The sequence below is a fragment of the Neophocaena asiaeorientalis genome, unplaced genomic scaffold, assembly GCF_003031525.2.
Source record: "Neophocaena asiaeorientalis asiaeorientalis breed wild unplaced genomic scaffold, Neophocaena_asiaeorientalis_V1.1 scaffold648, whole genome shotgun sequence".
Lineage (NCBI taxonomy): Eukaryota > Metazoa > Chordata > Mammalia > Artiodactyla > Phocoenidae > Neophocaena > Neophocaena asiaeorientalis.
In genome coordinates, this window is record NW_020172781.1 from 2,110,394 (window position 1) to 2,134,100 (window position 23,707).

Sequence of the window (23,707 nt, forward strand, 5' to 3'; positions counted from 1 at the left end):
AAAAAAAAAAAAAAAAAAATTATGCCGAGTGAAAGAAGCCAAACAAAAAAAAGAGTACATACTGTGATGCTGTTTACATAAAATTTTAAGAGATGCAGGTTCGTCTGATCGTGACAGAAAGCAGATGAGCGGTTGCCTGAGGATGGATGGGTGGGGGGGAGGGCTTGAAAGGGTGACGGTTATATTACCTTGATTGTATTTAGTAATGGTTTCACGAGTGTGTACGCATGTCAACACATATCAAATTGAATATTTAAATATGTGCAGTTTATTGTGTGTCAAATATATCTCAGTAAAAGTATTTAAAACTCGGCAGAGAAGAGCTTTGCAGAGGGCAGACCTGACTGCCATTGCTTAGCAGTTCAAAGTCAGAAGGAGCGGTTGTGACCCAACAGCCCTTTGAACACTGCCAGTTTCCTCTCCTTTCCTGTTTGGTTGTGAGCTTTACACATCTGCTCCCTGCCACTGTGCGTGACTCATTAGCCAAACATTTGATTCTTTACCATCCCATAGGTGGGTCATTGGGAATGTGGGTTAGGGGAACCAAATTCTCATCCTAGATTCTCTTCTTCCCAATAAATTTACAAAGCTGAGAGTTCATTTCTCGGTGCCATCGCATATGTCAGTGGAGACACCTGAGTGTTACGACGAGCCCAACCCAAACAGGCTTAAGTGTAAAAGGATATTTGTGGGCTCAGACTTCAGAAACGCTACGAGGTAGATTTTGGGCACAGCTTGATCCCAGGGATGTAACTCGGGCAGGTTTTCCCCAGGTCGTGGCAGAGGCAACCGCCAACAGCAACAGGGAAAGAGCCCCTCCTTTCTAACTGGTCCAGGAGAAGTTCCAAGTTCAGCCCTCATTGGCCGGGCTTGGGTCAGCACCGCTGCCTGAACCAACGCCTGTCCTGGGGGGCTGAGGGGATCTCATTGCACTGGATCATCTGCCTGGGGGCCAGGGGTGGAGTTGGCCAGAGCCAAAGAATATGGACAGAGGGTAGAGAGGGGATGTCCTTCAAAAGCAGATGGGGCTGTGTTACTGCAAGGAAAGGGCATGGATGTCAGCAGGGAAAAGCCACAGAGGACACCGCACCAGTGAAAAACTCCAATTGGTTTTATTTTTTGACAAGGTAGTATACTAACACACTTCCAAAAGTCAGAAGTAATCAAAAAGATCACTCCCTCTGAGTGACTTCTACACCACTGTTCCCTACATCCGTTGTAGGCAATCAATTTCATCGAGTTCTAATTTGTTCTTCCTGTTTCTTTTGTTAAGTAGATATCTCTGTTTCCTTGTTTTCTCCCTTTCTTACACAAAAGATAGCATACAGTATGTGCTTTTTTTGTACTTGCTTTTTTCACTTAACAAGAGAAGGAAAAACTTTTTAAAATTGAGGTATGGTTGATGTACAATATATGTTTCAAGGGTATAACATAGTGATACACAATTTTTAAAGGTTTGCTTCATTTATAGTTATTATAAAATATTCCTCTGCTGCACAGTATACCCCTGTAGCTTATTTATTTTATACATAGTAGTTTGTATCTCTTAATCCCTATCCCTAGCTTGCCCCTCCCCCCTTCCCTGTCCCTACTAGTAACCACTAGTTTGTTCTCTATTTCTGAGTCTGCTTTTTTTGTTTATATTCAATAGTTTGTCTTATTTTTTAGATTCCACATATAAGTGATATCATAAAGTATTTGTCTTTCTCTGTCTGACTTATTTCACTAAGCATAATACCCTTCGTGTCCATCCATGTAAGAAAAACACTTTTAACTAGGCATGCTAATTCTTGCTGTCATTAGTACACGGGATGGTGCGTTGACTTACAGTTAATAGGATACGCGTGTGAGCGTACGAGGTGACTGCCAACCTTTTCTCCTGGTGAATGGTGTTTTTATTCTCTTAAGCCTGGGTTGTAAGTGAATCTCCTCTTGCAATGCAGATGGAGGCAAATATGCCGTCCATGACTCCTGCACCCCCAATCTGAGCTCAGGGGGCGAGAATTCCCCCTCCAGCCTCACCGGACACAACTGGGAGATGAATTATCAAGAGGCAGCAATCTACCTCCAGGTGAGTATCTTCCGGTCAGGACCTGGCCATTCTTGGCCCCTGTTGGTGGAGTAGGATAGCCGGGGTTCTATTGGGTGCCCAGCAACTCAATTCTGGCTCAGTGCTCCGTGCGTGAGCTTCTCATCTCCTAAGATCAGGCTGGGAGAGCCAACCCGATTGTGCCCACACGGAAGGGTGATGTGAACGGGCTTGTTCTCGGGACCCCCAGTTTGTGGCTCTGCCTGCCCCCAAGGTTCCCCAAGTCTGTCCACTTGACCTCCCCTGCCCCGCTCCCTCTTCTCAGGCACATTGAGAGGCCGGTTCTTGGGAGGGAATTCTTTTATCTACTTAACACTGCTGACTTAGTGTGGGGAATCTAGAGATCTTTATTCCCTTCCTGTTTAACTTGCTGCTGCTCTCATGTTTGCTATTTCATGCTTGGTTTTTGTTTTTGTTTTTTTTAAAGAAAAAGAATACTTTTTATTAAAAGTCACGTATTCTCATTACAATAAGTTTCGGTACAAAGGCGATGTGAAAAAAAATTCACCTAACGCAGTCCCTGACAACATTATTTAAGAATAATACGTAGGTTTCATGGGTCTTCTAAAATAATTTTAAAGTCCTGTGGTAGCTACAGCTGTACAGTCTTTTTTTTTTTCCCTAGCATGTGGCATAAGCTTTTTTCTCATGTTATATAACTCTTGTAAACAAATTTTAAAGTCTTTATAATTCTATCTGGTAAGTGCGTCCTAATTTACTTAACTATCCTGATAAGGTTGGATATCTTCTCTTTTTATATTTCCCTTATTATGTATTTCCCTTATTATGCATTTCCTTATTATAAATTATAATCCGAGGACAATCTGTGCCTACGGCTGTTTCTCTCTTTTTCTCTTTAATATCTAGGATTATTTTATTAGGAAGGACTCCAAGAAGTGGAATCAGTGGGTAGAAGGAATCAACCTTTTTTAATGCCCTTGTTATATAGTATCGAATACTCTCCAAAGGGGATATTGCCTATTAACTTCCAGTCTGACTGTCTATGGCATTTTCACCTTAATCTTGCCATTTTTGTCATTAGAAGATTTCAGCTTCAGCTGTGCATTGAATAAGGGTTTGGGTGAGGAAATGGAATTTTAAAATTCATTTGAATGATCATTTTCCCCTAATCTTTTTTTCTTTGAAGCAGCTCTCCCTTGTAAGTATTTGCTTTGCTATTTTTTTAAAAAGATTTAATGAAATTCAGATACTTATTTGATAGTTACTTGGGTGTCTGTGTGTTTCTCGCATTTTATGGCTGTACTCCTCAAGAAATGTATTTTGATTCAGGCAATAGAAATGTTTTAGGGAAATTTTAGCAAGCTTGGGCATGCCAGTTGATGTGGCAGGGCCCCCCTATGTACTGTCACCTTCTCCAAAGTTGAATAGGTGCTAGACAAGAGGGTGGGATGGGTCAGAATATGGAATTAGAATAGCTGCTTGGTAATTCCTTCTTTCCTTAAGCAGGTGAGAACATTAGTAATAAAAATGGCTATCATCAAAAAGTCTACAAATAATAAATGCTGCGGAGGGTGTGGAGAAAAGGGAACCCTCCTACACTGTTGGTGGGAATGTAAATTGATGCAGCCACTATGGAAAATAGTGTGGAGGTTTCCAAAAAGAACTAAAAATTGAGCTACGATATGGTCCAGCAGTCCCACTCCTGGGTATATATCCAGAAAAGACAAAAACTCTAATTTGAAAAGATACATGCACCCTGACGTTCATAGCAGCATTATTTACAATAGCTAAGACATGGAAGCAACCCAAGTACCTGTCAGCAGACAGTTGGTTTAAGATGTGGTGTATATATACACTATAGAATGTCAGACATAAAAAAGAATGAAATGTTGCCATTTGCAGCGGCATGGATGGACCTAGAGAATATTATACTAAGTGAAGTAAGTCAGACAGAGAAAGACAAATATTATATGATATCACTTATATGTGGAATTTAAAAAATAATGCAAATGGAGCTTCCCTGGCAGTCTAGTGGTTAAGACTCCCTGCTTCCACTGCAGGGGCCACGGGTTCAACCCCTGGTTGGGGAACTAAGATCCCACATGCTGCGTGGTACAGCAAAAAACACAACCCTCCCCCCCCCAAAAAAAAACGCAAACAAGTTATATATAGTTTAACTGGGTACTTGCTGATCTTTCTCACAACCCTACCAAGCAGGTTAATCATCTCCCAGTTCATACACCTGAAACTCCCAGGGGCTCAATGAGTCCAAAGCCATCCAGCTAGTAAATTGCCAAGGTTGGACTTAAACCGTGTCCATCCAGCCTCCAAATGACGTTCTTTCTTCTCTATGTGGTTGCCTCACTTCTGTACCTGACCCCATGTATCCACTTGAAAATGGGCCATTTCTTTGTGGGAAAAGAGGTTACAGAACAGAAGGTATCATGTGAAGATTTTTATATATAAATTATATACAGTTTTATATATTGTGTTTCTGTATCTATGCACATATACCCATTCACATTTGGAAAGTTATTTATCTAAATATTAAAGGTGATTATTATTGTTTTTTAAAGGTGATTATTTTTGGCTGATGGAATTTTTACTACCTTATAGTTCTGTGTATGATTTGAATTATTTTACAAAAAATGCATCATTTTGTAAAATTAAAACTAAAAGCAAAAGTTGGATCCCCATGGACAGTAGTTCGTGGCTGTTTCTGGAGGATGGCTTTAGCTGGTGTCTGGTAGTCGTTTTCATGCTTGCAGGGGAGCTGCAGCATGGCCCCTGAAGCAGGTTGCTGGTGTGCTTGGGTAATTGGCCGCTCGCTGCTTTGAGGCTATCTGGTGCCTGCAGTTTCCTCTCTTCCCAAATTTTACCTGTTAACTCACTCACCCTCAGGAGCTGTGTGCTCGGCGCTCCTGTTGCCTCCAAGACAGTCCTAGTTTTCTGTGTGGACTTCTGCCCCAGGGAGCAGAAAGCAAAGACCTGGAAGTCACATGCAACTGGCCTGCCTTCTTATTTTTCCTAATCATGAATTTCCTAGTTCGTGATCAGCAGCTAGAAAACAAGGCCAGTGTTCTCCTTAGGGTCTGGGTCAGAATCCAGTGACTCGGGTCGTATTTCACTCCGTCCTCGCTAGGGGAGGCCTCATCCTCCATCTCGTCTGTGGCAGTTTCAAGTCCTAGCGGTCAGATCCGAGTCCCCCGTGTTAGTGGTTTCCTCTAGCCAGACCTTCATCCCTGGCTACTTGTTGGAAGAAATTACCCAAGAATTGCATTTTTTTTAGAAATCCAAACCAGAAGCTTCCCAGGCCATGTGTGTCCCCTGTGGCCATGGCCGTGCTGGTGAAAACCACAGCCTGGCACAGATCACAGGACTGGCAGCAAGACTTGTCCAGCCTGCCCTCCGTGTGACCGCCAGGATGTTCGTTCCCTGCCCTGTTGAGTCTGTGGTTTGTCTTTATTTTTTGATAACGAGGATAGGGGTGTAGCTGGCTTCAGGGAAGTGACTCACTTGAAGTTCCCCCTGCAAACCACAGCCGAGGTCAGAGCTCCCTGCCTCCCAGCTACTGGGCAGTCCTTGGGCTGGGCAGGGGCCTGGAGAATGATCTCTTGCAGGAGTGCTTCATCCTACCAAACACCTATTAAATGCCTACTGTGTGCACCAGGCACCGTGCCAGCTGAGGACCTGACAATACCTCTTGCCTTCCCAATTCTCTGAAACAGGCTTGGCGAGCTGAAGCCCCCTCGGGCTAGTACAGGAGCCCACCAGCCAGAGCTGTTTCCACGGCACCGTGTGCCACCTCTGGGCCCAGAGACACTTCTTCCCATTGGCCTGGCTTGGCAACCTCTGCAGGAATCACCGAGCGTGTGTTAGTTTCACCTTCCCCAGAATAAGGGTTTATGAGGACGGTTGAGTGTGGCCTCATCTCAGAAGAGTCGGAATAGTTGAAGGTCGGACTGCATTCCAGGACAGCCGGAATGCTTTCAGAAGGGCTCTGGGCATCCCTTCTGGCTCTGCCCCTTTCCTCCTCTAGGGATTGGAGCCAAGGGGAAGAGCCTCTGTTCTGAGTGTTTGTGCTGGGAGTGAATGAGACAGATTCTCCCGACTCAGCACCATTGACATTTGGGACCGGATAATTCTTTGTTGTGAGGGGCTGTCCTGTGCATTTTCGGAGGTTTAGCAGCATCCCTGGAGTTTACCCTCTAGATGCCAGCAGCACCCCCCTAGGTGGGACAACCAAACATGCTTCCAGGCCGGGGCGGAGTCAGGGGAGGGCAGGTGGTCAACACTGCCCCCAGCTGAGAAGCACTGAGGCAAGGGGATGCTTGTAAAGTATGAGCCAATAAGTACTCTCTCTGTGTCGGCTGCTGGGTGGGGTACGGGGGTGATGAAGCTGAGGGACCTCCCTTACTTATCCCTTATCCCCGTGCCCACCAACCCTGGGGAGGCAGTGAAGATCCCCTACCTGCCCCAGAAGGCCGATCCTAACCGGGAGGGTTATCTGCTTGTATTCCCAAGTGGACCGTTCCCGGTCTGCTCCGTCGATTGCTTTCTATATCAGCGGGAGGCCAAGGATAGAGCAGGGCCGCTGGAATCAGGCTGTCTGGCTCTATGAGCTCAGGTGCTACTGAAGTTCTCTTTGTGCCTGGATTTCCTTGTCAGGAGTGAGAGGAGTGTGGAGGGCTCAGCGGGGCCGGGGCAGGGTGGGGAGGGTGGTGCTGAGCATGGTGCCGGGCCTGGAGGGCACTCGCTGGGGGTCAGCTGCTGTCTCATTACTGTTGGGGTGAAGGCATCAAGTGGTTAGGAAATTAGGTGGAAATGGAGTAAATTAAGAAGTGGGATGGGGAAAGCTGAGTAAAGAAGGAGCGTGATAAAGGTACCCTCACACCTTCCGCTCAGTGTTACTATAACTTAAAATAATAATAACAGGTAACCCCTGGCGGGGAGCTTCCTGTGTGCCAGATGCCGTCCGTCCTAAGTGTCTTGCAGGAACCCGGGGAGAGTGAGTACGAGTGTTGATGGTTGTAAAGGTGAAGGAACATTCTCAGTGTTACCCAGGGAGGAGGGGGGAGCCAGGACTCAGCTGTTCGTAGTTTACCCCAGACCCCACCCCCCCGACCTCAAGCACTTAACATCCTGCAGACACGCCTGAGAGTGAACATTTGACCTCAGAGGGGACCAGATGTGCCCGCTTCTCTTCGATATCTTGGATTTTTTATTCTTTGATTCCTCTGAGTAGTTTTGGGAAGAAGCAAGTCTTTGGAGTCCCATCAGCGGGCCAGGGTGAGACTTGACTGGTGTGCGGTTCTACGAAGATCACACTTTTGCTTCTCCATCATCTCCCGACTCTGGCCTGAATCTCCTCCCACCGGCCAAGGGCCCTCCCCCCTCCCCGCCCACCACGCATCCTGGCCGCCCTATCGTCTCCAGGCGGCGTGACGTGACGCTTGCTCTTTCAGGAAGGTGAGAATAACGACAAGTTCTTCACCCACCCCAAGAATGCCAAAGCGCTGGCGGCCTACCTCTTTGCTCACAACCACCTCTTCTACCTGATGGAGCTGTCCGCAGCCCTGCTGCTGCTGCTGCTGTCCCTGTGCGAGGCTCCGGCCGTGCCCGCGCTCCGGCTGGGCATTTACGTGAGTGTCCGGATGGCTGGGAGCCACGGCTCTCTGGGGGCAGAGTAACTCAAGACTGAGAGGGAACATTCTGGAAGGGCAGACGTCTTGCCCGGGGTCCCCGCCCGACTGAATGCACCTCCCCCGTCTCCCTGGGATTCTGCTCCTTTGTAAATTCCAGGGAGGGGCGCCTTCGGATTGCCTCAGAACCCGTAGCCCGCTTTGGCCCCCAGGTGGTCAGCATACCTGATTAGCAGTCCCACCCGCTGTCTCCAACCTCAGATGAAAAGGCGGGCAGGTGTGTTCGCTGCTGGGGGAGGGCAGGCGCTGGGGAAGCCACGTCTCCTTCACACCCTTTGGCTGCAGGTCCACGCGACCCTGGAGCTGTTTGCCCTGATGGTGGTCGTGTTTGAACTCTGCATGAAGTTGCGGTGGCTGGGCCTTCACACTTTCATCCGGCATAGACGGACCATGGTCAAGGTGCTGTGCCCACCTCCCTACAGCATTTCCTCCCCTGTCAACTTCAAGCCTGTATCTTCAGTTCAATTCCAAGTCCCCCGTGGGCCTGGTCCTGCGCTCAGAAGTGTAACCTTGGGTCCCCGTCCTCGCCATGCTTCCCGCCTTGCTCCAGGTGTCACAGTGATGCTAACAGTAGCGAATGTGGTTCGGCGTTTAGCGCGTGCCGAGCCCTGGCACGATGACATTTGCGGGAGGTGTAGTGCTCTTCCTATTGTACGTACAGCCAGTTGGAAGAGAATGGGATCTAAATCCCGGTGAGTTGGGATTCAAAGCCAGCTCTGTGTGGCCTCCACGCCCACACCGATCAGGACCATATTATATGCTTTCTCTCTCTGCGGCAGAGAGAGGCATGAGTCGGGATGTGTCAGAGTGGCGTTTGGCAGTGTAAAAAGCCCACACGCTTGTACAGAATGTGCCCAAGGAATTGGAGGTCAGGGTGTGCTGCAGACTTCAGGGGCCCTCACGGTGCAAGCGGGGAGAGCTGGAAGCAGAGGGTGGCTGGATGTGGCCTGCGGAATAGCAGTTTTGCTCAGCGGGTATCATCTGATGAGCTGCTGGGAGCATCGCCCTGGGGCTCATTCTCCTGGGACTGCACATCTATGCCAGCAGCCAGAGGGCTTCTCCCTGGGGCCCGCTTCATGTTGGGGGAGGTGAGAAAGGGCGAGGGAAAGGTCTCTCTGGACTCCGGGCCGGGCCGGGCAGTATCCAACCAGCCCTCTGTTCAGGGTGTACAGGGGGGGCTGGGTCAGAGGAGCTGACGGCGCACTGTGCCCTCCACCCACAGACCTCTGTGCTGGTGGTGCAGTTCGTTGAGGCCATCGTGGTGTTGGTACGGCAGACGTCCCACGTGCGGGTGACCCGGGCGCTGCGCTGCATCTTCCTGGTGGACTGTCGGTACTGCGGTGGCGTCCGGCGGTAAGGCCCGGGGGAGGAGCTGCTCAGACAGTCGCTATCAGGGCCTGGCCTGGACCTCCAGGCCAGTGAGGCCGGAGCCAGTGAGTGATGTAGCAGTAGGGCCACTCCTGCGCTTGGGTAGGACACAGTCATGCCCACTTCCCTCTGCTACTCGACCCACACAGAGAGGCAGGTGGTCTTCCTGCTGAAGTTCAGGTCTCCTGACTCCGGGTCCAGGGCTCTCTCCTGCCTTTCCTGTGCTTCTCTGGGGCTGGTCCTCTCTCTGAGCACAGTACCTGCCCAAACACAGCCTAAAGCAGGAACTCAGCAAAGTCCACGTGACTCAGCAGGCTGTCCTGACACCTCCCCTGAGCCGGGGGGTACTGAACTCGAACCAGGCCGTTAGCCTAAGGTCAAACTGAGTTTTGAGAATCCATCTGGAAAGCCTCTTGGCTGGGGTACTGTGGATGAGAGCGGGCTGGCCATTCACGCTTGGTGCCCGTCCTTAAAACCGGAGACAAATGTCCTAGGACTGGGTGGCCCTGAAATGGCTTCCCACATCCCAGGCAAGCTGACCTTGTCACCCGAGGCCATGCACCTGGCCTTCTCCTGCCGTCTCCGCCTCTTGCAGGCACTTGCCTGCCTGGGCTCAGTAAGTGCTACACATTGCCCCGGTTCTTTCCCCGTCATCCACTGAGTGGAAGGCCTAGGAAATCACTAAGCATGATGTCACAAGCCAGGGCAAGAGGGGATTTAGTGTTCTGGGGGTCGGGAGCACCAGACCTCAATCTCGACAGGCACGTACCCCACTGAGGAGTCCCAGCCAGCACCCCCGGGGCCCTAGCCCGTCCCCAGCTGCGCCTCACCCCTCCTGGCCCCGTTTGTCTCCCCAGCAACCTGCGCCAGATCTTCCAGTCCCTGCCACCCTTCATGGACATCCTCTCGCTGCTCCTCTTCTTCATGATCATTTTTGCCATCCTTGGTGAGTTTCTCCTGCGCCCCAGGATGCAGGCGCTCGCTAAAAGCAAACTCAGAGTTGAGAAAAAAAGGTACTTTGACCGTTTCAGAAATTCAGGAAGGTTTTCAAAATGATGTAAACACCCAGCTGAGGAAATGAAATATCGGGAAAAAAAAAGGAAGCCACCTTTGTACCCTTTCCTGATCTCGATTCCCTTCGGCTCCCAGAGGTACCCCCGGCCTTTATTCATGCTGCTGTACGTAGATGTAGGTCGTTCACTTTCACCGCAATGTCGTGTTCTGATATGTGAATGTATCCAAATGTATTTATCACGTCTTCTGTTGGTGGGCACTTTTCACTACCACAGGTCACACTGCAGTGAACATTCTCTTGCGTTTCCTGGCGCACACGGGGGAGGGTTTCTCTACAGTGTGTGCCTAGGACCTTAGGGTCTGCACACTTCAGCTTCACTAGATGTAAAAGCAAGGTCATGGCCTTTCTAACTCCGAGGAGGCCTTGCCTCTTCAGATAAGATCAAGTATTGATGCGACAGCCACATTCAGACCCAGGGTTTAGACCGTGGAGGTCTTAGAACATGGCGAGGTAGCCCAAGGTCCCTTCTCCAGTACTCAGATGGCAAAGACAGTGGAACTAGAGAGCCCTGGCTCTAAGGTCCCCACCAGCACTGAAAGCCCCGGGTTCTCGTGACTGCTCTGTCCTGAGCCACTGACTCCCACTTACCTCACCTCCACCCCACTCTCGATAGAATTTCCTTTGTGTTCCAAGGGGGCTGACTTCCCCTGAGGGCAGAGTTACTCCCTTTCCCACTCAGGATTTCAAGGACTCAGGGGAATAGCTCATTCTGAGAGGGAAAAAATTAATGGTGTTAATTTGGCTACAGGGGAACAACAGGGTCCCTTTTGAGTTGTGTTTGGCAGTCGTGTTCTCAAAACCAAAGATCGCAAACCGGCAGTCTGGGTTCCAAATCCAGCCTGTGGATGAGTTTTCTTTGGTCTGAAAGTGTTGAGCCAGCATTTTTTTTACATGAAAATACAGATTTTCAGCCTTAAAAGTTTAAACTTTTTTTAACTTCCGTTTTTTAAAAAAACGACATATAATTGACATATAACACTGTATTAGTCTCAGGTAGACAACATAATGCTTTGCTATGTATATACTGCAAAGTGATCATCGTAATAAGGTTAGTTAACATCCATCACTATACAGAGTTACGATTTCTTTTCCTTCTGATGAGAACTTTTAAGATCTACTTTCCTAGCAACTTTCAAATATACAATATGGTATCATTAACTATCGTCACCGTGCTGTACGTACCACTTTTTTTTTACTATACGGATTTATTATTTTTTAAAATTTTATTTATTTATTTGGTTGCCCCAAGTCTTAGTTGCGGCAGGCGGGCTCCTTAGTTGCGGCATGTGTGTGGGATCTAGTTCCCTGAGCAGGGATCGAACCCAGGCCCCCTGCATTGGGAGCATGGAGTCTTACCCACTGCGCCACCAGGGAAGTCCCTATACAGCCTTTTTAAATCATACATTTGATGGTACTTGGGTCACTGAATGGCAGCTGTTATCTGGTGCTCTGCCACAGTCCCCACCACAAAAGCACCACGGTGCTTTTCCTCTGCCTACTGCACTGATTCACATTTATTTGTCCAATCCTTCTGACATCTGGGTTTGGGACTCTTCTGCTCTAACCCTTTTCTCAATCTGTTTCCCACCACCGTCTTCTAGGTTTCTACTTGTTCTCCCCTAATCCTTCAGACCCCGTAAGTAATCAGCATGTTTGTCTGTTTCTTCCTTTATGGGAGGCCTTTCCCCTCAGATAAGGTGGCTGGACTGCCCCCCTAGCTGTATTAGGAAGGGATGCCCTGCTTGGTTTCTCATCACCGCTTCTGGCACCTGAAAGTGCCCCGTCACCCAGATTTGAGCTGTCTCCTTCCTTGAATGCCGAGGGGGACCCCCTGCCCTGTCCTTGAGAGGGGTGTTTCCGGGGTCAGATTTGGAACACGGGCACATTTTGGCAGAGGAGCAGTGGAGGAGAGCTCAGCTAACTGTGCATATGTGGTTCCCTGGGAGACAAGTCCCAAAGCCAGCTGTCTGCTCCCGCCGGAAGCATTGAGCTCAGGAAGGAGGAGGCCTTGGACTCCATGTTTGCTTCCTCTGCCATCCTTCAGGGATCCCTTGGGAGGAAGAAGGAGTGGGCGGGGCAGGGAGGAGGAGGGCAGGGCTCTGGAGGCGGCCCACCGCAGGCAGCCTGTTCCCGGTGGGGTGTGCCCTTGGCCTGGCGGCCACGTCCCCACCTCTCCCTCTCCCCCTCAGTACTTCAGCACCCTGGAGAACAGCATTGTCAGTCTGTTCGTCCTTCTGACCACCGCCAAGTAAGTTCGGGCCCTGCTCTGGCTTCTGCCCTCTTCTAGTGCCCGGGGTCTTCTCCTCTTTTCAGCCAAGAATACTCCACATCTTGGCCCAGACAGGTTCTTGGGATCCCATGAGGGACGGGAGTGGCCTGGTGAGCCAAGAGTAGGGGAGGGGGGAGGGGGCCGGCAAGGCAGGAGAAGAGGTGTCCTTGTAGAAGACGGAGACCAGCAGACACGGGCCCTGCGGGTAACACTCTGCAAACACAGTTTTCCAGATGTGATGATGCCCTCCTACTCCCGGAACCCCTGGTCCTGCGTCTTCTTCATCGTGTACCTCTCCATCGAGCTGTACTTCATCATGAACCTGGTGAGTGACCTTGCCTCGCGCTCCACTGAGGCAGCCCTCACCCACACTCTGCTGGGCACTGTGGGGATGAGGTAGGGACAGCTTTCGGCCTCCGAGGGCAGACCATTGGGGAAGGAGGTCCCAGACCGTGGTCACGTGTGGTGTGGCTAGGAATTCCCTGTCGGGACTTAAGTGCAGCTGGTTACCAGCAGTAACTAGCCTGCCGCCACTGCTGCTGACGGCGCTAGGGTTTAAACCAAGGCTACCCTGGGATCTTTTCCTTCTCACGGCAAACATAGAATAACTGTAAAAGCTGGTACTTATTAAGCCTCAGCCAGGCACTGTGCAAAGTGTTTCATGGATGAGGGTTAAATAATTTGACACTTAAACCCTGGAATTCTTACTATGCTCAATTTATAGTTGAGGAAACTGAGGATCAGACTGATAGGCTAACTCGCCTGTGCGTGCACAGCTCGGGGTGGCCGGGTGAGCTGGTCTCCTTCCAGAGCCCTGCTCCTAGCCACTCCATCCTACTGCAGCCACATGCCAGGAATGTCTTGTGTATTTCCAGCTCATTTATCACGAACCATTGGGAAATTGAACACGGAACATATTCCTTTAGGGAGAACGTAAAGCCCCCATGCACACTGGGAACTTTGGAGGTGTTTGCAGAGGCTCGGCCGGCCACCAGGAGTGTCCTGCCACCAGCAGGTTGCCTCCCGGACCGGGCCGTCAGGCTGGTGCTGAGCCCACATCAACGCCAGAATTACCAGGAAGAGGGCTTATCAAGTCTTGCATTTATTTTTATACTTCTGAAGAGCATTCTCACACCAGTCACCGCAGTCAGGCCCAGTATAGAAATGGAAAACACTTCCTCTGGGGTAGATCTGTGAAATCTCCTAAAAGTGTGACATCTTAAGAAGGAAAATATTTTCTTTTTTTAATTCCTCAAAACCCAAAATAAGTATGTTAGATGTCTCTTTGAACATCTTACAGCTCTTTTATACTGTTGTTAGTTTAGAATCTAAAACACAGTTTATGTGTAATTGATTTGCTTTAAGAGATATTTAGAGCTGTGAAAATATAGGGCATGGGTCAGCAATCAGGGCCAATACCCAGCCCACCATCTGTTTTTGTCAATAAAGTTTTATTGGCCCATTCATTTGCACATCGTCCACGGCTGCATTCATGCTGCAGCCGCAGGGTTGAGTGGTTTCTACAGAGACCATCTGGCCTGCAGAGCCTAAAAGATTTGCTCTCTGGCCCTTTACAGATGCTAACTCTCCCTTGATCTAAAAGGAAGTATGGGGGACCAGTTAGAAGGGATGGAAAGGACAAGAGTTCCCCTCAAAATATTTTTGAAAGAAAAAGTGTTTCCAAAAAGTGGTCTTCCAAATTCTGCACCTGGCCTCCCATCGCGTTCTGATAACGCAGACTGTGTTGTTCACCTGCTAAATTTGGAATTAGAAAGTTCCAGAACCTTGTGCCCTTTTGTGCAGGCCACCTCACACCTCTGCTTTCTGGAGCCACGCAGACTCAGGAGGAGGAGGAGCAAGGGGACAGGAGAGGAAGCATCGGCACAGCGATGTTCCTTCCTGCTCTGAGGTTGGGAGGGCACAGGATGGACACACAGCCTCCCGGCCATCACACGGAGCTGAATTGGGCAAAAAACCCAGTGTGTTCCCCTCGCTGCTTCTCTCCCCTTATAAAACTGCCCAGCCAGGGATGAGCTACAGGCGGAGAGAAGAAAAACCTGGGGAAAATGTAATAGCAGTGTCTTCATGAATCTTTAGAGGGAAATTTACAAGTGGCAATGAATGACCTTCCTCTGCTGAGTCTTGGAGATGAACTTCCTACACCACCTGGGGCAGGCGCGGGGCTCTTTTCAACCCCTTTCTCTGGGGTGGCTGGAAGAGCGCCCTCTGGAGGCTGGAGAACGACTCCCTGGTTCTTGAGGCCCCACCGGGCACAGGAGCCAGGTCTCTGCTCTTCCCTGACAGCTTCTGGCCGTGGTATTTGACACCTTCAATGACATCGAGAAACACAAGTTCAAGTCTTTGCTGCTGCACAAGCGAACCGCCATCCAGCACGCCTACCGCCTGCTCATCAGCCAGCGGGTAGCGGGGCAGGGGCTGAGCCAGGGAGGGAGGTTGGTCCCTGCTCCCCAGCCCTTGCCCCACGGTATCCCCGAAGGGTGGGCGGGCCGGCAGCTTCCGAAACCAGGAGTCCTGCCCTTGGGAGAACAAGAGAACAGGGCGCCCTGGGATCCCGTGTGATGCTGGGCATCTGGCATGGCTGCCCCCACTCTGTTCCATGTGGCCGTCTTCCCTCTTCCCCCAGGGGCCTGCCGGCATCTCCTACAGGCAGTTTGAAGGCCTGATGCGCTTCTACAAGCCCCGGATGACTGCCGGGGAGCGCTATCTCACGTTCAAGGCCCTGAATCAGAGCAACTCGCCTCTGCTCAGGTGAGAGCGGATGCCAGTTGGGCACAGTGTGGCCGGACGAGGCGTTCACAAGAGGCAGCTGGGGCCTAAAAGCCCGGGGGCTGGGGAGTGGGCAGGCAGAGAGGCTTGTAGAGAATTTAGTTTTCTTCAGAGATTCTTACGCATGTAGACCCTATTCCTCAGGATTCTTTTTACAGGTAACAAAAGTCCAACCCAAATCCAGTTTAAACTTGAGACAAAAAAAGGAATGGGACTTCCGTGGTGGCGCAGTGGTTGAGAGTCCGCCTGCCGTTGCAGGGGACGCGGGTTCGTGCCCCGGTCCGGGAGGATCCCGCATGCCAGGGAGCGGCTGGGCCCGTGAGCCATGGCCGCTGAGCCTGCGCGTCTGGAGCCTGTGCTCCGCAACAGGAGAGGCCACAACAGTGAGAGGCCCGCGTACCGCAAAAAAAAAAAAGGAATGTATTGGCTCGTGGAATGGACTGGCCCAGCTGCTCACCCTTGAGCCATGAGCAAGGTGGTTGCATGTGAGCTAATCCACAGAGCAACGTGAAACACACACTTTCTCTCTCTGTCTCTCTCTCTCTCTCTGTGTCTCTGTCTCTGTGTCTCTGTCTCTGTCTCTCTCTGTCTCTGTCTCTCTCTCTTTCTGTCTCTGTCTCTCTCTCTCTCTGTCTCTCTCAGTATGTACTCTTTTTTTTTTTTGCGATACGCGGGCCTCTCACTGTTGTGGCCTCTCCTGTTGCGGAGCACAGGCTCCGGATGCGCAGGCTCAGCGGCCATGGCTCACGGGCCCAGCTGCTCCACAGCATGTGGGATCTTCCCGGACCAGGGCACGAACCCGTGTCCCCTGCATCGGCAGGCAGACTCTCAACCACTGCGCCATCAGGGAAGCCCCCCAAACCCTTCTTTTTGATCTGCGATGAGGCAGGCCTGCTGTAGAGACGTGAGCGAGCGAGCTCTGGGCTGAACTCTCTGCCCCAGTTGTTCTATTAAGTCCTCTGCTAAAGGAGGCTCAGTCCCTGTCTGTCTAAGAATGGTGGTAATCTGGGGGCTGCCTCTCTGGGGGACGGAAGCCGGCAGTGGTCTGTGTAGACTGAGTGGATTAAGTATCCATAGTCCCTGGAGGAAGGAGGAGATGAAATGCCTGCAGGTACGGGTCCCCTGGGCCCTGATGCGCTGGGACTCGCAGATGTCGCCTCCTCCCCTCCCCCGCTGCACCCCTCGAAGGTGACCATAGGCAGGCGAGTGAGAGGACCGTGGCTCGGTGGGAACGTGCTCTGATTTGTTTTGCCCTCGTGCTTATGACAGCCTGAAGGACTTTCAAGACATCTACGAAGTTGCCGCCTTGAAGTGGAAGGTGGGTGCTCTCCAGGGAGTGACCCGGCAGACGGTTCCATGGGAGGGGGGTGAGGCCAGGAGGCACCCGGCTGTCCAGCTCTCTCCCTGCTGGGACATCTCAGCTCGGCTGGGCATTGTGCACTGGAGGGATAACAGGTGGCCCCTGGCCCTGCATCTGCCTGTCCATCTGCAGTGCGGTGTCCTGGTTAAAAGCACTGAATCTCAGACTCCATTAGTCAGCATGTGACATCAGGCAAGTTATGGAACCCTTCCAAGGCTTGTCTCACCTGGGAAGTGGGGTCATGAGAGTCCCTACCTACCGCATTATTTTCAGGATTCTATAAAAACAATGGCAGTGCATGGCACATTGAAGAGTTCAGCAAACATTGGCTGGCTTTTTTGTTCTTTAGATCCCTGAGTGTTTTCATGGTTTCCCAAGTTAGCCAGGAGAGCAGGAAAGGAAAGCTGCATCCCTGCCCCCAGGGCTGGGCTCTGGTCGCTGGTCCTAACGCCCTCTCTCCTATGGCCCTGTTCCTTGGCCAGGCAAAGAGAAATAGAGATCACTGGTTTGATGAGCTTCCCAGGACAGCATTCCTCATCTTCAAAGGTAAGGTTGACCTGAATATGGCAGCTGGGGACGAATGGAGGTTTCCGGTGACCACAGATAAGCATTTAAAGAACATGTCCAGAAGGGGTGTGTGTGTGTGTGTGTGTGTGTGCGCGCATGCATGCGGAATGTCTATGTGTGTAAAAGAGACAGTGTGATTACCCCAGCAGGGAAATAGTGTTGGATTAGGAAGGAAATCAGTAACATAAAAACCAAACCAAAAAAAATTTGTGGAATATTTATTTATTGAAGAAAACTGATACGAAGTCAAATAATTAGAAAAAAAATGAAAGTCTCCCAGGCAGAGATAACCACGGTTAATTTTGTGATGTGTTTCCTTCTGGTTATTTTTCTGTGCATTTTAAAAACAGTAGTGGGGATTACATTATATATTCTGTTCTGAAACCTGCCTTTTTACCTAATGATGGATTTTGACCTTCCTCCAGTGTCAGGATATATAGCTGGTGTATCTGATCCCTCACATAATGCTTGCATTGTATAAAATTGAAGATTTTAAAATCGGAGGGCCCCATATTATTTACCTAATAGTTTTCCCTGAATTTAATGCCAGTTTTGAAGTTCCACACGGGGTATGGTTAGCTCACGGGGGTCTGGGCCATATGAACAAGAGTTAAAATGGTATGTCCTATGTTGTTATTTCTCCCACAGCTAGGACTTTGAGCACAGCTGTTATTATTATTCCATATTTTTCAGCGAGTTTTCCACTCCATTGGGATGATAGTTACTCAAGGGGATAAATAAACAGTGCCGGTTCTAGGCCAGGAGCAGACTTACAGTTTCAGCAGTGGCCAGCAAAGCATTGTTCTGCTCTGTCCCGGCTATAGGTTGCTCAGCCTCTTTCCAGAGGGAATGTTGCCAGTCCCTTGCCCAGGGGTCCGGGCACAAGCGTGGGTGTCCTTCTGAGAGCAGGCCCTTCCTTTTTCACCCCTGGGCATAAACACCCCGGTTGCTTACACGCATGATGTCTGTGGTAGGGGAACGTGTACTTGTACATGAAAATTTCACTGTTAACATGTCTTCTCTTCAAATAGGAATTAATATCCTTGTGAAGTCCAAGGCCTTCCAGTATTTCATGTGTAAGTGTGAAATATCACAGCTCTAGGTCCCTTTCCTCCTGAGTCTTACTGCTCCGGAAAGTGGAGATGCAAGGGATAAATCCTGCAGTTACGATGTTGGCTGTTTATTACAGAAAATTCCAAGCACGTATAAAAGTGGAAGGATTGTGAAGAGCATCCACGTACCTATCACCAGCGTCAACAGTTATCATCTCATTGCCTGTCTTTCTTGTCTGTCTGATCCCCTCAGTCCAGCTCATCACCCCTTCTCTAGACCTGGTGTTTTTGGAAGCAGATTCCAGAACCACAGATTGTGGTTTGTTGATATGTCACTTCAGTCTGTTTTAATCTGTAGGTTTCTCCCCCAATCTGTTTTCTTCCTCTTGCAATATTTAGTTGAAGGAACAGGATTGTTTGTCCTTCATTCTTGATTTTGCATGTTCCTCTGTTGCTTATTTACTGTAATTTGGTAGTTATAGCTAGAGCTGTGCTGTTCAGTGTGGCAGCCACCAGCCATATATGGCTATTTAAATTTAGACCAACTAAAACTTAAAAATCCAGTTCCCGTCACAATAGCCGCAGGGCAAGCACTCAGTAACCATGTGTGGCTAATGATGACCAACTGGACAGCACAGATGCCGACATTTCTACTAATCTAGAGGTTAATTGAATTCACTCTTTCTAAGGAGTTCTGGTTCCATTTAATGGGAAATGGTGTTTAGAGACCACAATCTGAGATGCTAGAGGTGCTCATTGCTTGGAGTTGGTTATTGTTTCCAGGCCTTTCCATGGACAGAGGTAGGATTTTGGATTTTTAAAAGATAAACTATCTTGTGAGTTTATCCTGATATTCTTAATTCAAATTGTGGACTATAGGGTTTTTACCTAACTTCATCATTCTTTTTTTAACATTTAGTTGTTTTTATTTTTGGCTGTGTTGGGTCTTCGTCATTGTGCGCGGGCTTCCTCTAGTTAGGGCAAGCGGGGGCTACTCTTCGTTGCCGTGCTCGGGCTTCTCATTGTCGTGGGTTCTCTTGTTGCAGAGCATGGGCTCCAGGCACACGGGCTTCAGTGGTTGTGGCACGCGGGCTCTAGAGCGCAGGCTCAGTAGTTGTGGCGTACGGGCTTAGTTGCTCCATGGCATGTGGGATCTTCCTGGGCCAGGGATCGAACCTGTGTCCCCTGCACTGGCAGGTGGATTCTTAACCACCGCACCACCAGGGAAGCCCTCATCATTCTTTCACGTCTAAATTCCCAGGCTTAAAATCCTAGTTCCCAACAACACTGACACAGTCCCTCACTTGCTTTATCCCACAGTCCACACATAATAGTCTCCAAAAAACAACACCAACACAACCCTAATAATATAATTGCTAGAAACACCACTCCAGGGATTCAGATGACTGTGTTTTAAATTCATCTGGAGTAGTTTTTCTCCATGTGGGTATGTCACCATCTACATTTCTTTATTTCATTTGAAAAAATATTTTTAGAGGCCACTTTTTACATTGAATTTTGCCTTTTAATTATGTAAAATATGTATATGATTCCAAGTCAGATCTACAAAAGAAAGTATACTCAAGGAAGAATTGTTTCTATCCTGTCACCTCCCCCAGTGGGTAACTTTTATTGTAGTTTATCCTTCCATTTTTTAAAAAACTATAAGTAGATGCATATATGCACATTTCCCTGCCTTAAATAAACTAGCATAATTTACACACTTTTTTCAACCTTGCTTTTTTTTCAGTTAACAATACATCCTAGAGTCCACACCATATTAATATACAGAGATGTTCTTTATTCCTTTTTATAGCTGAGAGTACGCCATTTCATGAACGTATCATAGTTTATTCATCCAGTCTCCTATTGATCGTTTAGGTTGTTTCTAGTTTCCTTGCTATCACAAATAGTTCCTCAGTGAATAGCTTTCAGTATACGTCATTTGTGTTTTTGCTAATGTCTCATTGGGATGGATCCCTAAAAGTAGGATTGCTAGGTGAAAGGCCAAACGCATATGCAGTTTTGCTGACTAGTTTCTGCAGTCATTTAAAAACCAGAGAGCTCTCTAGGGAAAAACAAATGTTTTCAATACTCAAACCCTTTGTATATGGTCCATCTTTTACGCCAACTTGGAATAATTTGTAGGTTTTACTGAAACATCTTAACTGGTATCCCTGTAGTGACATAGTGGGTGATTTTTAGAAATCTGTAGCTATTTTCTAAGAGAAACTACTGACTGTTTTAGCTCATGGTAAAAGCATTAAGCAGGAAGTTATCTGTTACAAGCCCTGCTCTCTGCATATCTCAGAGCTGCCTAGAAACTAACCAGGGGCTGCAGCTGTGACCTGTAGCTTTCCACATCCACCTGTGCTTTCTCTATTATGAGCCTGTCTGTTGCAGACTTGGTGGTGGCAGTCAACGGGGTCTGGATCCTTGTGGAGACCTTCATGCTGAAAGGTGAGCCTGGCTAGGGGACTGTCCTGTCCTGTGGGCACACCTGGCCCACCTCTTGAACTGCTGCCTCTCTTCTTACAGGTGGGAACTTCTTCTCCAAGCATGTGCCCTGGAGTTACCTCGTCTTTCTGACCAGTAAGTTTCTGACATGGCTTTGCTCAAGTGCTTGTTGCTAACCACTGGCTGTAACTTCTTTTGGGGTTAAGATCTCATGGCTCTTCTCTAAAGCGGGGGAGCATGATGAGGGTGGAGCAGAAATCGAGTCTGATTCTACCGCACCCCTGTTTCAAACTCTTTGGTGATTGCCCACTGGCCTCCAGACCAAGTTCCCGTGCGGGCCCCTTCAGCCTCCCTCTCAGCCTTCATCTCTTGCCAGTACCACCACCCGCGCCCCACCTGCAGCCCCCCTGAACACATCCCGCTTCCCAGGGCCCCTGCCCTTTCCTACCTCTGGGCCTCTGCACAGGTGTTTTCCTCCCCTGGCGCACTCATCCCCTCACCACACCGCTCTGACAGCCCTCTCACTTTATGTCTAAACATTAGACATAACTAATAACACTGTGTCCTAAGTTGTTTTCACTGTTCCTAAAAAGCATGACTTTTACTGCCTTGATCAGCCCTTTGGCTTTTTCTGTGGAGTTCAGAGTAGCATAGTGATTCAGTGCACAAACTCTGGGGTCAGAAAGACCTGGAATCTCTTCCCAACTGTGTCACTTGTGTGATCTGATGCCCCCTCCAGAGCTCCCTCTTCAGCTCCTTCTTTCATTATGTTCCAATGACACCAACCTACCTTCTGCCCCTCAAGCAGGCCAAGATCATATCCAGCTTGGCCCCTGATTTCTTTCAAATGTCACACTCTTCCCCCAGTCTAACATTATCAGTTTGCTGTCTTTCCCCTGAGTCTAGACTCTAAGCTCTGTGTTGTTCAGGGCTGGGCACCCAGCACCCAGTGCAATGGCTGGCACGGGAGAAGGGCTTAGGAAATACCTATTGGATGGACAGACAATGCCTGCGGCCACTCCCAGGGAGTGGGAGCGAGTGCTTCTTGTTAGCGGGCAGCCCCGGTTGGCCAGCATCTGGGCCAGGCCCTGCCCTGGAGCCCACACTCTCTCAGGGGTGCGGGTGTGACGTGGGTGTCTGGAGGGCACGTGACCAGACCTCAGGAGAGTCTCGAGGAGGAAACGAGCCAGCCCAGGGGTGGCAGAGGCTGTGGCAGGGCCGCTGCTAACTGCATCTTCCTGCTTACAGTTTACGGGGTGGAGCTGTTCCTGAAAGTAGCCGGCCTCGGCCCCGTTGAGTACTTGTCCTCCGGATGGAATCTGTGAGTAGAGAGCATGTTTCTCACGCACGTCAGAGACTGTAATGAAAGCCACAGGTCCTCTCCGTCCACACCCACTGCACAGTTTCAGAGGGAAGGTCCGAGGCTGGGTCAGGCCCCTGTCTCCTGGCACAGTTCTGCCAGTGGCTCCAGGCCTCCCCAGGGTCAGGCCCTCATCTTACTCTCTCAGACCACCCCCACCAGCCCCTCTCCTGGACACGGCCTCTTGGGGTCCTTAGGCCAGCTGGCTCTCTGTGAGTCACTTAACCCCACACCCCCCCCCGACAACTAAGCTCTTTTCTCCTCCACGAAAACCATGACACCCACAGAGAAGGAAGTGCCACAGGTCCTGATGCTTGGTCAGCATCAAGCTGGTGGCCCTTCTCCCCGTTCCAGAGACCCTGAGAGGTGGCTCACTGCCCATGAACGTTAACTCACCCGTGAAATCGGGCTGCACTCACAAGGTCTTGGGTCGTGAGAGTAAAAACAAGTTAATAAGTAGAGAAGAGTCGGGCAGAGCAGTAGCGTGTGGGCATGCAGTTTGCATCTGGGAGGAGAGGGTCTCTGTCCTGCTTTCCCTGTGGGACTCCCCTGTGGTCCTGCCCCACCCCTCAGTGCCTTCACCAGGGTCGCTGGTGTAACCCGTGTCTGCCATGAGACCAGTGCGGGACCTTCAGGAGGGGTTTCTAGGCATTTTTTTTTTTTAATTAATTTTTGGCTGCGTTGGGTCTTCATTGCTGTGCACGGGCTTTCTCTAGTTGCGGCGAGCAGCAGTTACTCTTCATTGCTGTGCGAGGGCTTCTCATTGCAGTGGCTTCTCTTCTTGTGGAGCACAGGCTCTAGGCACACGGGCTTCAGTAGTTGTGGCACACGGGCTCAGAAGTTGTGGTTCACGGGCTCTAGAGCGCAGGCTCAGTAGTTGTGGCTCGTGGGCTCTAGAGCGCAGGCTCAGTAGCTGTGGCGCATGGGCTTAGTTGCTCCGCGGCATGTGGGATCTTCCCAGAACAGGGATCAAATCTATGTCCCCTGCATTGGCAGGTGGCTTCTTATTTATCTATCTATCTATCTATCTATTTATTTATTATTTGGCTGTGTTGGGTCTTCGTTGCTGCATGTGGGCTTCCTCTAGTTGCGGCGAGCTGGGGCTACTCTTCATTGCGGTGCATGGGCTTCTCATTGCGGTGGCTTCTCTTGTTGCAGAGCACCGGCTCTAGGCACGCAGGCTCAGTAGTTGTGGTTCGCGGGCTCTAGAGTGTAGGCTCAGTAGTTGTGGCTCGCAGGCTCAGTAGTTGTGGCTCACGGGCTCTAGAGCGCAGGCTCAGTAGTTGTGGCTTGCAGGCTCTAGAGTGTAGGCTCAGTAGTTGTGGCTCGTGAGCTCTAGAGCGCAGGCTCAGTAGTTGTGGTGCACAGGCTCAGTAGTTGTGGCTCACGGGCTCTAGAGCACAGGCTCCGTAGTCTTTGTTGCTCCGTGGCATGTGGGATATTCCCGGACCAGGGCTCGAACCTGCGTCCCCTGTATTGGCAGGCGGATTCTTTTTTTTTTTTAGATGTTGGGGGTGGGAGTTTATTAATTAATTAATTTATTTTTGCTGTGTTGGGTCTTCGTTTCTGTGCGAGGGCTTTCTCTAGTTGCGTTGAGCGGGGGCCACTCTTCATCGCGGTGCGCGGGCCTCTCACTATCGTGGCCTCTCTTGTTGCGGAG

The 23,707-nt window shown here is 49.9% G+C and overlaps 1 protein-coding gene across 7 annotated transcripts in view; it reads left to right on the forward strand.

Annotated features, from left to right (window-relative positions):
- TPCN1 (two pore segment channel 1) overlaps window positions 1-23,707 on the forward strand; it is a 65,964-nt gene that overhangs the window by 29,500 nt on the left and 12,757 nt on the right. For 5 of the 7 annotated variants that reach the window (XR_003002774.1, XM_024741448.1, XM_024741449.1 and 2 more), the window contains 16 exons: window positions 1,944-2,071; window positions 7,516-7,692; window positions 8,038-8,151; window positions 8,975-9,105; window positions 9,978-10,066; window positions 11,797-11,831; window positions 12,385-12,443; window positions 12,690-12,789; window positions 14,769-14,885; window positions 15,109-15,233; window positions 16,521-16,569; window positions 17,094-17,157; window positions 18,210-18,254; window positions 20,634-20,690; window positions 20,769-20,822; window positions 21,936-22,008. Coding sequence is in view for 6 of the 7 variants with exons in the window: in XM_024741448.1 (XP_024597216.1) it covers window positions 1,944-2,071; window positions 7,516-7,692; window positions 8,038-8,151; window positions 8,975-9,105; window positions 9,978-10,066; window positions 11,797-11,831; window positions 12,385-12,443; window positions 12,690-12,789; window positions 14,769-14,885; window positions 15,109-15,233; window positions 16,521-16,569; window positions 17,094-17,157; window positions 18,210-18,254; window positions 20,634-20,690; window positions 20,769-20,822; window positions 21,936-22,008 (1,417 nt within the window). In the remaining variant the exon portion in view is untranslated. The remainder of the gene's footprint in view (window positions 1-1,943; window positions 2,072-7,515; window positions 7,693-8,037; window positions 8,152-8,974; window positions 9,106-9,977; window positions 10,067-11,796; window positions 11,832-12,384; window positions 12,444-12,689; window positions 12,790-14,768; window positions 14,886-15,108; window positions 15,234-16,520; window positions 16,570-17,093; window positions 17,158-18,209; window positions 18,255-20,633; window positions 20,691-20,768; window positions 20,823-21,935; window positions 22,009-23,707) is intronic. The other 2 variants (XM_024741452.1, XM_024741453.1) reach the window with 1 other exon arrangement.